The following is a 12,967-nucleotide window of genomic DNA, read 5'->3' on the forward strand; positions in this document are numbered from 1 at the left end:
TTTTGCTCATTTCCTTCATCTGTTTGATTGTGTTTTCCTGTAGTTCTTTAAGGGATTTTTTGTGTTTCTTCTTGAAGGGCTTCTAGATGTTTACATGTATTGTCTTGTATTTCTTTGAGGGTGCTATTTATGCATTTCTTAAGGTCCTGTATCATCACCATAAGAAGTGATTTTATATCTGAATCTTGCTTTTCTGGTGTAATGGTGTGTCAGGACTTGCTATGGTAGGAGAATTGCGTTCTGATGATGCCAAGTGACCTTGGTTTGTGTTGTTTATTTTCTTAGGCTTGCCCCATGCCATCAGGTTATCTCTAGTGCTATCTGCCCTTGCTAAATATGATTGGAGCCTGTCCTTCCTGTGATCTTGATTCTGTCAGAACTCCACAGAGTCAAGCTGTCTCTGTGATCCTGTGATTTTCGGAACCTGTGATCCTGGGTTTGTTAGTTCACCTGGGAGTGTGGCTTTCTCTGTGTGTTGTGGGACTGGCTGCAGAGCTTGCACCCAAGGTCTGCTCAGGACACAAACCCAGACAGACCAGAAGGAACCCGAGTCACTGGGCTGGCAGAGTTCTTGTGTGCCTAGTCCCACTGGTCCCAGTTACTTCCAGTGTTGGGACAGATGTTGGTTCCTCCTCACCTCTGATCCTGGGTGTGTCAGAGCACCTGGGAGTGGAGCTTCCTCTGGGTGTTGTGGGACTGGCTGTAGAGCTTGCGCCCAAGGTCTGCTCTGGACACCAGCCCAGACAGAACCTAGATTTTTAAATAAATTAACATGGTAATAAAAGTATGGCTTGAATTTGAAGAGTAAGTTGGTTTTCCAGTTTGAGGGTAGGGGGGTGCAAGATCATCTCCAAAGGAGAAGAGCACACATACCCAGTGAGCCACCAAAGGGTTGGCTTCCCCTCACTGAGAGCAAGCAGTGCAGTTCATGCTAACCATCTGTACTGGCTGGTTTTGTGTGTCAACTTGACACAGGCTGGAGTTATCATGGAGAAGGGAGCTTCAGGTGGGGAAGTGCCTCCATGAGATGCAGCTGTGGGGAATTTTCTCAATTAGTGATCAAGGGGGTAGGGCCCCTTGTGGGTGGTGCCATCCCTGGGCTGGAAGTCTTGGATTCTATAAGAGAGCAGGCTGAGCAAGCCAGGGGAAGCAAGCCAGTAAGGAACATGCCTCCATGGCCTCTGCGTCAGCTCCTGCTTCCTGACCTGCTTGAATTCCAGTCCTGGCTTTCTCTGGTGATCAACAGCAATGTGGAAGTAAGCTGAATAAACCCTTTCCTTTCCAACTTGCTTCTTGGTCATGATGTTTGTGCAGGAATAGAAACCCTGACTAAGACACCATCCAAAAGTTAAAAACAGCAGTAAAGCCTGAACCCTTTCATGTATTGTGAAATGTTTCAAAGTGTGTCCATCCAAGAAAGGTTTTAGACAGGTTTTGGAGCTTGTGAAAAATCTAGGGCGGAGGCAGTTTTTAACTGTCTTCCATGTGACTTAGGCCACCTTTGGATAAACCATGGATAATTTACATGACCAATTGCAGCCATGTAGTTCTACTTATTTGGTGTGGATTTGAAGCTTCTTAGTTGGGATTTTAACCCAGACCTATGTGAGGGCTGGGGGAAAAGAAATAACATGTCCATCAATACTTTCTTAATATAGGAAGAGCTGGTCATTAAGGTAGTGTCTTTCATAGAATTTAAGGTGAGCTTACGTTTCCCATTCGACACCTACTCTAAATTGATGCTAAGTAAAGAAACACCTATAGATTTTAAGATGCCACCAGGGGACAAATAGCACCCAGAATGCAAGTTATATCATAATGACATGCCACTGATCCATTGAGAGTTAGTATTTCCCAATTAAGATATTTATCAGGGTAGAAAAAGTGAATTGGGGAAGTTTTGGTAGTAGGATCTATTAAAGACAGATAGGCAAACTGGTGTTTATTCCCTGATCCACTGGGCAGCTTATAGACCTCCTAAGCATTCATTCAGCATGTGGTGCATGACCTCCAACACACATGAAGAGGAGACACAATAATCTTTAATAATCTTTAATACTTAGGGTTCTTTTAAGAGAGAATGCACCATCAGAGCCTGGCCTACAGATGTATTTATTCATGAGGATGTATTTTCAGAGAAATTAGCCACTGGAGAGAAATGATATCGATGTGTCATCCTCAATATCATGGGCGTGAAGCATATGGGAGATAATGATTTGCCAGTGTAAGGCCACGAGCTTGTCCTTATCATTGTTCAGAAGTAAGCTGAAGGTCCCGGGGCTGATCTCAGTTGGTAAAGTGCCTAACATTTGTGAAGCTCTGGCTTCAGTCCTCAGCAGTGTACAAACTGGGCATGGCAATACTCATCCCTGATCCTGGAACTCAGGCCGTGGAAGCAGCAGAACCAGTAGGTTTTGCTTTTTTTAATTTATTTTTTTCAGCTTATTCACTTTACATCCCATTAACTGCCCCCTCCCAGTCATGCCTTCCCACAATCCTTCCTCCATCCCCTTCTCCTCTGAGCAGGTGGGGCTCCCTGGGTATCCCTCCTTCCTGGCACTTCACATCTCTGGGAAGCTAGGCACATCCTCTCCCACTGAGGCCACACAAGGCTGTTCAACCAGAAGAACATATCCACGACCAGGCAAGCCCTGATAGCCTTAGTTCCGGTTGTTTCAGACCCACATGAAGACCAACCTGCATATCTGCTACATATGTGCAGGGAGGCCTAGGTCCAGCCTGTGTATGTTCTTTTGTTGGTATTTCAGACTCTGAGAGCCCCAAGGGTCTAGGTTAGTTGACTCTGTTGGTCTTCTTGTGGAGGTCCTATATCCCCTTTGGGGCCTGCAATCCTTCCTCCTGTTCTTTCATTAGAGTCCCCAAGCTCCATCCACTGTTTGGCTGTGTGTATCTATATCTGTCTGAGTCAGCTGCTGGGTGGAGCCTCTCAGAGGACAACATGCTCCTGTCTACAAGCATAACAGAGTATCATTAATAGTGTTAGGGATTGGTGCTGGCCCATGGGGTGAGTCTCAAGTTGGGACAGTTATTGGTTGGTCATTCCCTCAGTCTCTGCTCTCTCTCCAGTGCCTGTATTTCTTTTAGACAGGATAAATTTTGGGTTGAAAGTTTTGTGGATGGGTTAGTGTGTTTATCACTCCACTGGGATTTCTGCCTGGAACAGGAGGTGGCCTCTTTCCCCAATGTAGCAATAAAATCTTAAGACATCAGATAAGCTTTCTTTTCTTAAATTGCTTCTGCTAAGTATTTTGTTGCATCAAGGAGAAAAGTAACTAACACGTTGACCTTGTGTCTTTTGGCCTTGGCAAATTCACTGATTAGTTGTAAGAATAATACATAGATTCCCTGGGATTTTCACACAAAGGCATATTGTCAGTAAAGATAGCTTCATTTTATCCTTGCCCATCCACATGCCTGTAGGATCTTTTCTTGTGATACTGTATGTCATAGTTAGAGTTCTGTTGCTGTGAAGAGACTCTATGACCACAGCAACTCTTATAAAGGAAAACATTTCATTGGGTCTGGCTTGCAGTTAAAGGTTCAGTCTATTATTAGCATGGTGGAAAGCTTGGCAGCACACACGTAGACATGGTGCTGGAGGAGCTGAGAGTTCTACATCTGGATTGGCAGGCAACAGGAAGCGAGAAGACCACTGGATCTGGCTTGTGTTTCTGAAACCTCAAAGCCCCCTCCTCCCTGCCAGTGACACATTTCCTCCAATAAGGCCACACCTCCTCTAACAAGGTCAAAAGGTCCTACTCCTTTCAAATAATTTCACTTCCTATGAGACTATGTGAGGCCATTTTCATTCGAAACACTGCACTACTAAGACAGCCAGTGTAGAGCACCATGCCTTCCTTTAAACTGGGGTTAAGGGGGTGGGGCTGGGTGCTACCAACATAACAAATATGTGATAGACAGTGTGTGATGAGGAATTTTTATCACCCTCGGCCCACAATCCTTCCTCCTATACTTCCTTCAGAGTCCCCAGGCTCCATCCACTGTTTGGGTGTGGGTGTTTGCATCTGTCTGAGTCAGCTGCTGGGTGCAGCCTCTCAGAGGACAACATGCTCCTGTCTGTGTACAAAACAGAGCATGATTAACAGTGTCAGGAATTGGTGCTTGCCCATAGAATGGGTCTCAAGTTGGATTGGTCGTTGGTTAGCTATTCCCTCAGTCTCTGTTCCATCCCCTGTGCCTGCATTTCTGGTAGAGAGGATAAGTTTTGGGTTGAAAGTTTTGTGGGTGAGTTGGTGCCTTTATTGCTCCACTGGGGTTTCTGTCTGGCTACAAGAGGAGGCCTCTTCAAATTCCATATCCACAATGCTGTAAGTCACAGCTAAGGTCACCCCCATTGATTTTTAGTCACCTCTCTTATCCCAGGTCTCTGTCTTATCCTAGAGATGCTTCCCTCCCCACTTCCTCACCCCAGTCAGTTGCAGATTGCCACTCATTTTCATAGCTATCTGGCCATCTCTCCTGTCCTTCTCCACGCCTGATCCTGACCCCCCACCCCATTCTCCTCCTCATTCCTCTCCCTTCCAGTTCTCTTGCTCCATCTGCCTCTTACTACTATTTTATTCTTCCTTCTAAGTGAGATTGCTCACCCTCGGCCCACAATCCTTCCTCCTATACTTCCTTCAGAGTCCCCAGGTTCCATCCACTGGGTATTTAGGCCTTCCTTCTTGTTTAGCTTCTTTGGTTCTGTGGAGTATAGCTTGGTACCTGTATTTTAAGGTTAATATCCACTTATAAGTGAATATATAACCATGCATATCCTTTTGACACTGGGTTACCTCACTCAGGATGATATTCTCAAATTTTACATTTGTCTGCAAAATCCATGATGACTTTTTAAAAATAGCTGAATAGTATTCCATTGTGTAGTTGTAGCACATTTTATTAACCCATTTTTCAGTTGAGGGACATCTAGTTTGCTTCCAGTTTCTGGCTATTACAAATAAAGCTGCTATGAACATGGTTGATCAAGTGTCTTTGTGGGAAGTTGGAACATCTTTTGGGTATTTGCCCAGAAATGATGTAGCTGGGCCTTGAGGTAGAACTATTCCCAGCTTTTTGAGAAACTGCCAAATTGATTTCCAAAGAGGTTGTATAAGTTTGAACTCCCACCAGCAATGGAGAATGTTCTACTTGCTCTACAGCCTCACCAGCATGTGCTATCTCTTGGGTTTTTGATCTTAGTCATTCTGATGGGTGTAAAGTGGGACCTCAGAGTTGTTTTGATATCCTTGATGACTAAGGTCTTTGAACATTTAAGTTTTTCTTGGCCATTTGAGAATTCTCTATTTAGCTCTGTACCCTGTTTTTAATTTAGTTATTTGAGTTGTTGGTGTGTAATGTCTAATGTTGAGTTCTGTGTAAATTTTAGATATTATCTCTCTGTCAGATGTAGGGTTGATGAAGATCCTTTCCTAAGCTGTAGGCTGCAGTTTTGTCCTATTGACAGTGTCCTTTGCTTTATAGAACCTTTGCAGTTTCGTGAGGTCCCATTTATCAAGTGTTGATCTTGGTGTCTGAGTCATTGGTAGAACCAGTAGTTTAAAACAAAGCCTTGCTATATAAATAAGTAAATAAATAAATAAATAAACACATAAATAAATACATAAATACATAAATATTAAAATAAAAAAATTAGATGCCATCCTGAGCTTGTTGGGATCCTACTTAGAAAAACCAAAACAACAACAACCCCTAAAAAAATCACAACGGGAAAGCCAAGTGTGATGAAGCCCTCCTGTAATCCCAGTAGATCAGGAGACTCTGTGACAGGATTGGGTGTTCGAGGGAAGCCTATCTACATAGAAAGCTTGATGCTAGCTTGAGCTACATGAAAGCTTGATACTAGCTTGAGCTTCCACTTGTTGAAGTGGAATAAGGTGAAAATGACCAATTATTAGATTTGCTTAAAGTTCTGCTCTTGGCTCTGCTGGTTGCCAAGCATGACTTCACTTTGTTCCTTGGTACAGAACAATCTAGAGGAATAGCTAAAAGGTAATAAGTCATTGCCCTTAACCCAACTGAAAGGCATGAAATGTAACATGCCTTTGTTAAGCAAAAACTTGACTACCATGTATGCTTCTGGGAAAATAAAACCCAAAAAAAACAAAATACCAAAAAACAACCTTTGCTTGCCTGCTTGCTACACTTGGTGGTCTTAGAGTATAACATGAAACTGGAAACTGGACTCTTGACAGAAGCCTTCAGGAGCTTTCCTGGCTATGGGTCATTGGTGAACACATCTCTCTTCCACTCCTGTTGTTTTGAAAGTGCTTACGCCAGAGAGACTCCTGAAATATTGTCAGACAAACCCAACAACAATAGGGAAAAATAATCCTAAATTAATGTACCCATTGCACAGACACATTGGTGCCACTAGAGGTGGCTTAGAGATCTCATATTTAACTGAGAAGGCTTTTTGGGGTTTGCAGGTTACCATGGCATCTGGTGCCAACATGAAAGCTCCCATCTGTCTAGTGGAAAATGAGAATGAAGAGCTGAGGGTGAACCCTAAAGCCGTAAACATCCTTGAGAGGATCACTCAGCCTGTGGTGGTGGTAGCCATCGTAGGAGTGTACCGTACAGGAAAGTCCTACCTGATGAACCGCTTGGTGGGGCAGAACCATGGTGAGTGTCATCTTCACACAGAAGGACAGAGGCCATTTGGAATCATTGACAATGCAAAGTGGTCATTCTCTCCTACCCAGGACAACCCACATCACATTTCCCACTTCTCTCATCTTGCTTACCATGGAGTCAATGCAAATACAAATGCAATTCATTGTGTTTGTTTATTAAAAGAAGGAAGATGGAATGATGAAAGGAAGCAAGAAATGGAAGAAGGACTGTGTGAAGCTAGAAAGGAGGAAGAGAGGAGAGAAAACAGGAGGAGAGGGAGGGAGGAATTGTAGGGGAGGGAGGGAAAGAAGGAGGAGAGAGAGGGAGGGGGAGAAAGAGGAAGGAGGGAGAACAGAAGGAGAGCAATAGGAGGAGGGGAGAAGGAGGGAGGAGAGAGATAGAGGGAGAAAGAGAAGGTGGGAGGGAGGAGAGAGAACAGGAGGAGAGAGAGGAGAGGGAGAGAGGGAGGGAGATAAAGAGGGAGGACTTGTGTTTATCTTATTTGAGATAACTATGTTTTAAGCCCTATGCTATCATTTTAATAGCTATATCTATGATTCTCTTGTAAGCCTTTAAAATATGTATAATGCAACATACACAAGATTACATAAAATACAGTGTATGGCATAATTAACAAATTCTTATTTCTTTACTGACCAGGTCAAAATGTTAAACTCTGTGAATATCCAAATATAGTTTCATGTCATCTTATACTCTCCCAAGGTTTCTTATTTTCATGAATCTTCCCCCAATGACTTACAAAGACAATTATACAAATCTAAGTATATATCTGTAAAACTCAGTTCACCTTGACGTACTATTAAACTTAATGGGTACGTACATTTAGATATTTATATAGCACATATGTATATTCTAATGTATCAAAGCATCTGTATTGGAAGTGTCCTGATGTAACTGGCATCCTGATGTAACTGGCTTCTTTTGCTCAACACCCAGTTTGTCATAAGTACTATTAAATTACTAGTTTTAATTTCCTAACATATCATTATGAAAATAACATTATTGAGGTGAGCATTGATTTATTTCCAGAACTTATTTTGGAGGATAAGGCTTTCACATATAAGCTTGTCTTTATGTTGTCACATTTTGGTATGAACTTCTCTCTGTATAACATAATCAGATGTGAATCTCTAGACTGCAGAACATTTGCATGTGTAGTATTTCTTGATGACATCATATTGCTTTTTAAACTTCATGTGTAGTTTGTATGTTTATTCATAGCAATTGAGTATTCTGCACTCCTTTACAAAAATTGTGTCTGATTTAAATTTTGCTAATGTGGTGACCTTGGTTTGGTGCCACTAGCTTAGAGACAAGGGGGAAACAGCTCTTCGCGTCTTGCAGTTTGCATGTCTTGCTTTGTAAACTGCACACTTGAGACTTAAAAACCAGAGCATTCTGTTTTCTTCTTGTTGGTCTCTCGATAATTTGCCCTGGTCCCACTTCTTTCCTCTTCCTTTATAGACTATGCAGCTGCTCTTTCCCTTCTAATACCTTGTACCTGAATAAGCTCAGCACTACTAAGGGTGGAATCTCTGCCCCCTACATTCTAAGGATTCATAGAAATCCATGTTGTTCCATAGAATCCATATCTTCTCACACAGGCTTCAATCTGGGCACCACAATTAGGTCTGAAACTAAGGGCATCTGGATGTGGTGTGTGCCTCACCCCAGCAAACCCAAATTCACACTCGTGCTTCTGGACACGGAGGGCTTAGGTGATGTGGAAAAGGTAGGTCTGGTCTTGGTTCTCTGGACCATTTGACTGTTGCTTTATTTCAACTTCTGTGCTGGTTGCAAGAATTGCAACCAAGTTATTGATAAGCTGCTTCCCTTGGTATTCCTTTGATAAACTCAAATACTCTGTTGTAATGGAGGTTAGTCTTATCTTGACACCTGTGTGAACAATACAATTCAGTAAATATTTATTGAGAAGCTGAATTACAGGGTTTCATACTCTATTCTACAATTCTGCAGTGAAATGCACAGATGCATCACTTCATTCAGGAGGAAGCAAGCATACACTCTGAGATCAGTACAAGGTGCTGTGGGTTTATAGAAGTAGTCAAGTTATCTGATTGTATAATCCTTCTTGAAGGCAAGCTGTCACCTTTGAGATTATTGAAAATTTTAATCTAACTGTAGGTAGTAGCAATAGCCTTAGACCTCTATTACTGTTAACATAGGGAATACATATATATATATATGCATATATATATATATATGCATATATATATCCCAATAATTAACCCTGTATTGAAACTAACATGAATTCTTGTGCAAGCAAGTTGGTGTCTGACCTAAGCTTTGCTTCTATTGACCTGAATTCAGTATTTTCAGGGATATCAAGATGGGCATTTGAAAAAAATATGCCCTCAGAATATGAAAGATTTCCTTCCTGGTATCTAATAAACCCAGAATCCACATTATGCACACGAACATGGGAGAGACACTGTAGCATACCATGAGGATAGGGTTTGACCCACTGGCTCTGAAGTTTCTGGGATAGCATCTAACTCTGCTTGCCTGACCTTCACAGCATCATATCACAGCATCACATCACAGCATCACATCACAGCATCACATCACAGCATCACATCACAGCATCACATCTTACCTCAAATCTTTACTTCCTGCCCCAACTTCCAACTCCTCACACATAGCAACTGCTTCAGTTAAACAAAATAGGTGTGCAATACATTCATATGGCCTGTGCTTTATGATTTTTTATTGACTGCCTATTTATCTTTCCACATGTGTGAATTATTAAATCTATAATTACTAGCAATCATTTTTTAAAAGGCTGTTTTTATACGGTTGCCATCATATCTCAATTACACAGCCACATTATGTCTAAAGTTACATAGCTATTCTTGCCACTTGCTAAAACTAATTATTTTTCTTCTCTACTAGCATTTTATTCTACTTTTGGGACAGGACTTTTTGCCCATTCCTATTGTTATATGATAATTTGAATTCACACAGTTCAATGTAGTACATGATATTTTGTAGATATTCCATGAATAGTAGTTGAATATCACTCTTTAATATGACATAATCAAGGAACTGTTAATGAAATGGTGTGTAGATATTTCATTGTGTTTAAGCACAATAGCAAACATTTTTCATATTTTGACAGTGTCATGAATTTCAGTTGTGGAAACTGGTAAGGGTCTGTTTCAATATTGAAAAAGAAATACGAATTTGTTACTCTTCATCTTATTATTCTGATGTGTTTCTGTGTAAGCAGCAAATAAACAAATGGATGAAAGAATGGAGGTTAGAGTGTGAAGTCTTTTGCGCTTATGTATTCTCCAGGGTGACCCTAAGAATGACTCGTGGATCTTCGCTCTGGCTGTACTTCTGAGCAGCACCTTTGTCTACAATAGCATGGGCACCATCAATCATCAGGCTCTGGAGCAGCTGCAGTATCCTTTCAGGGACCAAACCACCGTGTTTTGTTGACTTAAGATAGTAACAACTGGGTATATTGTATATATTACTCAATTCTTAGGACTTAGTAGCATCCACCTCTGTATTTGTCAGGCACTGGTAGAGCCTCTCAGGAGACAGCTATAACAGGCTTCTGTCAGCAAGCACTTGTTGGTATCCACAATAGTTTCTGCGTTTGGTGACTGTATATAGCAATCTTATTTATTATAGCCAGAAGCTGGAAAGAACCTGGATGTCCCTCAACAGAGGAATGGATACAGAAATTGTGGTACATTTACACAATGGAGTACTACTCAGCTATTAAAAACAATGAATTTATGAAATTCTTAGGGAAATGGATGGATCTGGAGAACATCATCCTGAGTGAGGTAACCCAATCACATAAGAACACACACCTTATGCACTCACTGATAAGTGGATATTAGCCCAGAAGCTCAGAATACCCAAGATACAATTCACAAATCACATGAAACTCAAGAAGGAAGACCAAAGTGTTGATATTTTGGCCCTTCTTAGAAGGAGGAACAAAATATCCATGGAAGGAGTTACAGAGACAAAATGTGGAGCAGAGTCTGAAGGAATGACCATCCAAAGACTGCCCCATCTGGGGATATATCTCCTGGGAGGTTCTACCAGTGCCTGGCAAATATAGAGGTGGATGCTCTCAGCCAACCGTTGGACAGGGTCCCCAATGGAGGAGTTAAAGGACCCAAGGAGCTGAAGGGGTTTGCAGTCCCATAGGAGGAACAACAATATGAATGAACCAGTATCCCCAGTTTCCAGGGACTAAACAACCAATCAAAGAGTATACATGGTGGGACTCATGACTCCAGCTGCATATATAGCAGAGGATCGCCTTGTTGGTCATCAATGGAACAAAAGGCTGTGGTCCTGTGAAGGCTCTATGTCCTAGTGTAGGGTAATGTCAGGGCCAGGAAGCAGGAGTAGGTGGGTTGGTGAGCAGGGGGAGAGGAGAGGAGCTAGGGGGTTTTCAGAGGGAAAACCAGGAAAGGGGATAACATTTGAAATGTAAATAAAGAAAATAATGAAGAAAAAAAAAGGATTAGGAAAAGGGTATTGTCCTGGGTGGGTTCTGTGTGTCAATTTGACACAAGCTGAAGTTATCACAGAGAAAGGAGCCTCCCTTGAGGAAATGCCTCCATGAGATCCAGCTGTAAGGCATTTTCTCAATAGTGATCAAAGGTGAGAGGGCCCATTGTGGGTGGTGGTGCCATACCTGGACTGGTGGTCCAGGGTTCTATAAGAAAGCAAGCTGAGCAAGGTCGGGAAGCAATCCAGTAAGCAGCATCCCTCCATGGTCTCTGTATCAGCTCCTGCCTTCATGTTCCTACCCTGTGTGATGTGATTTCCTGTCCTGACTTCCTTTGGTAATGAGCAGCAATGTGAAAGTGTAAGTTGAATAAATCCTTTGCTCCCCAACTTGCTTCTTGGTCATGTTGTTTTGTACAGGAATACAAGCAAACCCTGACTAAGACCAGTATGTGGGAAAAAGAGGGTGCTTGTAAAATGGATTTGTAAGAGAAATCTGGGAAGGATAGAGTGGTGCTGTTTATTCCTTATCTAAGGTCCCAGCTATGTCACAGAACTGACAGAGCTGATCAGGGCAAAATCCACTTCCCAATCTGAAGAAGTGGATGACTCTGATAAGTTTGTAAGTTTCTTTCCAGACTTTATCTGGATTGTTCGAGACTTTGCTCTGGAGCTGAAGTTAGACGGACGTGTCATCACAGCAGATGAGTACCTAGAAAATGCCCTGAAGCTGATTCCAGGTATCAATGCCTAGGTTGGGTGGGGAGGACTCTAGCTATCTCATTCAGAACTTGACATAAATGTTGATTTGACACTGACATAAGCTCTAAGCCAACATACACTGATGATAGCTGGAAAGCAATTGAACATTTTCCATGGTTATTATCCTGGAAAATCTTCAGCTGATGTGAGTTTAAGGGTGAGGGAAACAATGAGGCACAAATGTTGGAACTAGTGGTCTAAAGCCAATTAATAGTGAAAAAGTTGGATGATAATGCATTCTATAATGTCCACACCCCACACACTGTGCTCCTTATAAAGGATTTCTGTGATCCATCCATCCATCCATCCATCCATCCATCCACCCACCTACCTACCCACCCCCACCCATCTATCTATCTATCTATCTATCTATCTATCTATCTATCTGTCTATCTGTCTATCTGTCTATCTGTCTATCTGTCTATCTGTCTATCTGTCTATCTGTCTATCTGTCTATCTGTCTATCTGTCTATCTGTCTATCTGTCTATCTGTCTATCTGTCTATCTGTCTATCTGTCTATCTGTCTATCTGTCTATCTGTCTATCTGTCTATCTGTCTACCTGTCTACCTGTCTACCTGTCTACCTGTCTACCTGTCTATCTTTCTTTCTACACACACACATACACAAAAATATACTCAGAATTTGCAGATCACATGAAATTCCATAAAATGAAATAATCTACTCCAGGTTGTAATTCTTCTGTACAGTGTATTTCATTACTACTTGGCTATTGTGGTGTTGCTTTTTTTTTTTAGAGAGAATATATTATAAATAGTTAAGAAAAACATAGATACTTCCTTTCAGCAAGACTCAAATCTTTTATGTTTCTTATAACACCTGCCTCTTCTCTTGACAGTCTTATAGTTAATATATTTGACATTATATGTTTATTAGATAAACAGTATTTATCTCTTGAGAGTGCTCTCTCAGTAATTTTATTGATTCATTCATTTCTTTTTTTAAACTTTTATTGCATTATGATGAGAAAAGTTACATGATTCCAATTTATCTGAATTTGTTAA

The 12,967-nt window shown here is 41.5% G+C and overlaps 1 protein-coding gene across 3 annotated transcripts in view; it reads left to right on the plus strand.

The window, feature by feature from the left end:
• LOC116093869 (guanylate-binding protein 4-like) overlaps positions 1–12,967 on the plus strand; it is a 25,106-nt gene that overhangs the window by 2,777 nt on the left and 9,362 nt on the right. For 2 of the 3 annotated variants that reach the window (XM_031375686.1, XM_031375687.1), the window contains exons 2-5: positions 6,471–6,666; positions 8,283–8,410; positions 9,997–10,106; positions 11,725–11,921. In XM_031375686.1, the coding sequence (XP_031231546.1) occupies positions 6,471–6,666; positions 8,283–8,410; positions 9,997–10,106; positions 11,725–11,921 (631 nt within the window). Of the gene's footprint in view, positions 1–6,470; positions 6,667–8,282; positions 8,411–9,996; positions 10,107–11,724; positions 11,922–12,967 lie in introns of those variants that run through there. The other variant, XM_031375688.1, reaches the window with a different exon arrangement.

Source organism: Mastomys coucha, unplaced genomic scaffold (assembly GCF_008632895.1).
Source record: "Mastomys coucha isolate ucsf_1 unplaced genomic scaffold, UCSF_Mcou_1 pScaffold16, whole genome shotgun sequence".
Classification (NCBI taxonomy): domain Eukaryota; kingdom Metazoa; phylum Chordata; class Mammalia; order Rodentia; family Muridae; genus Mastomys; species Mastomys coucha.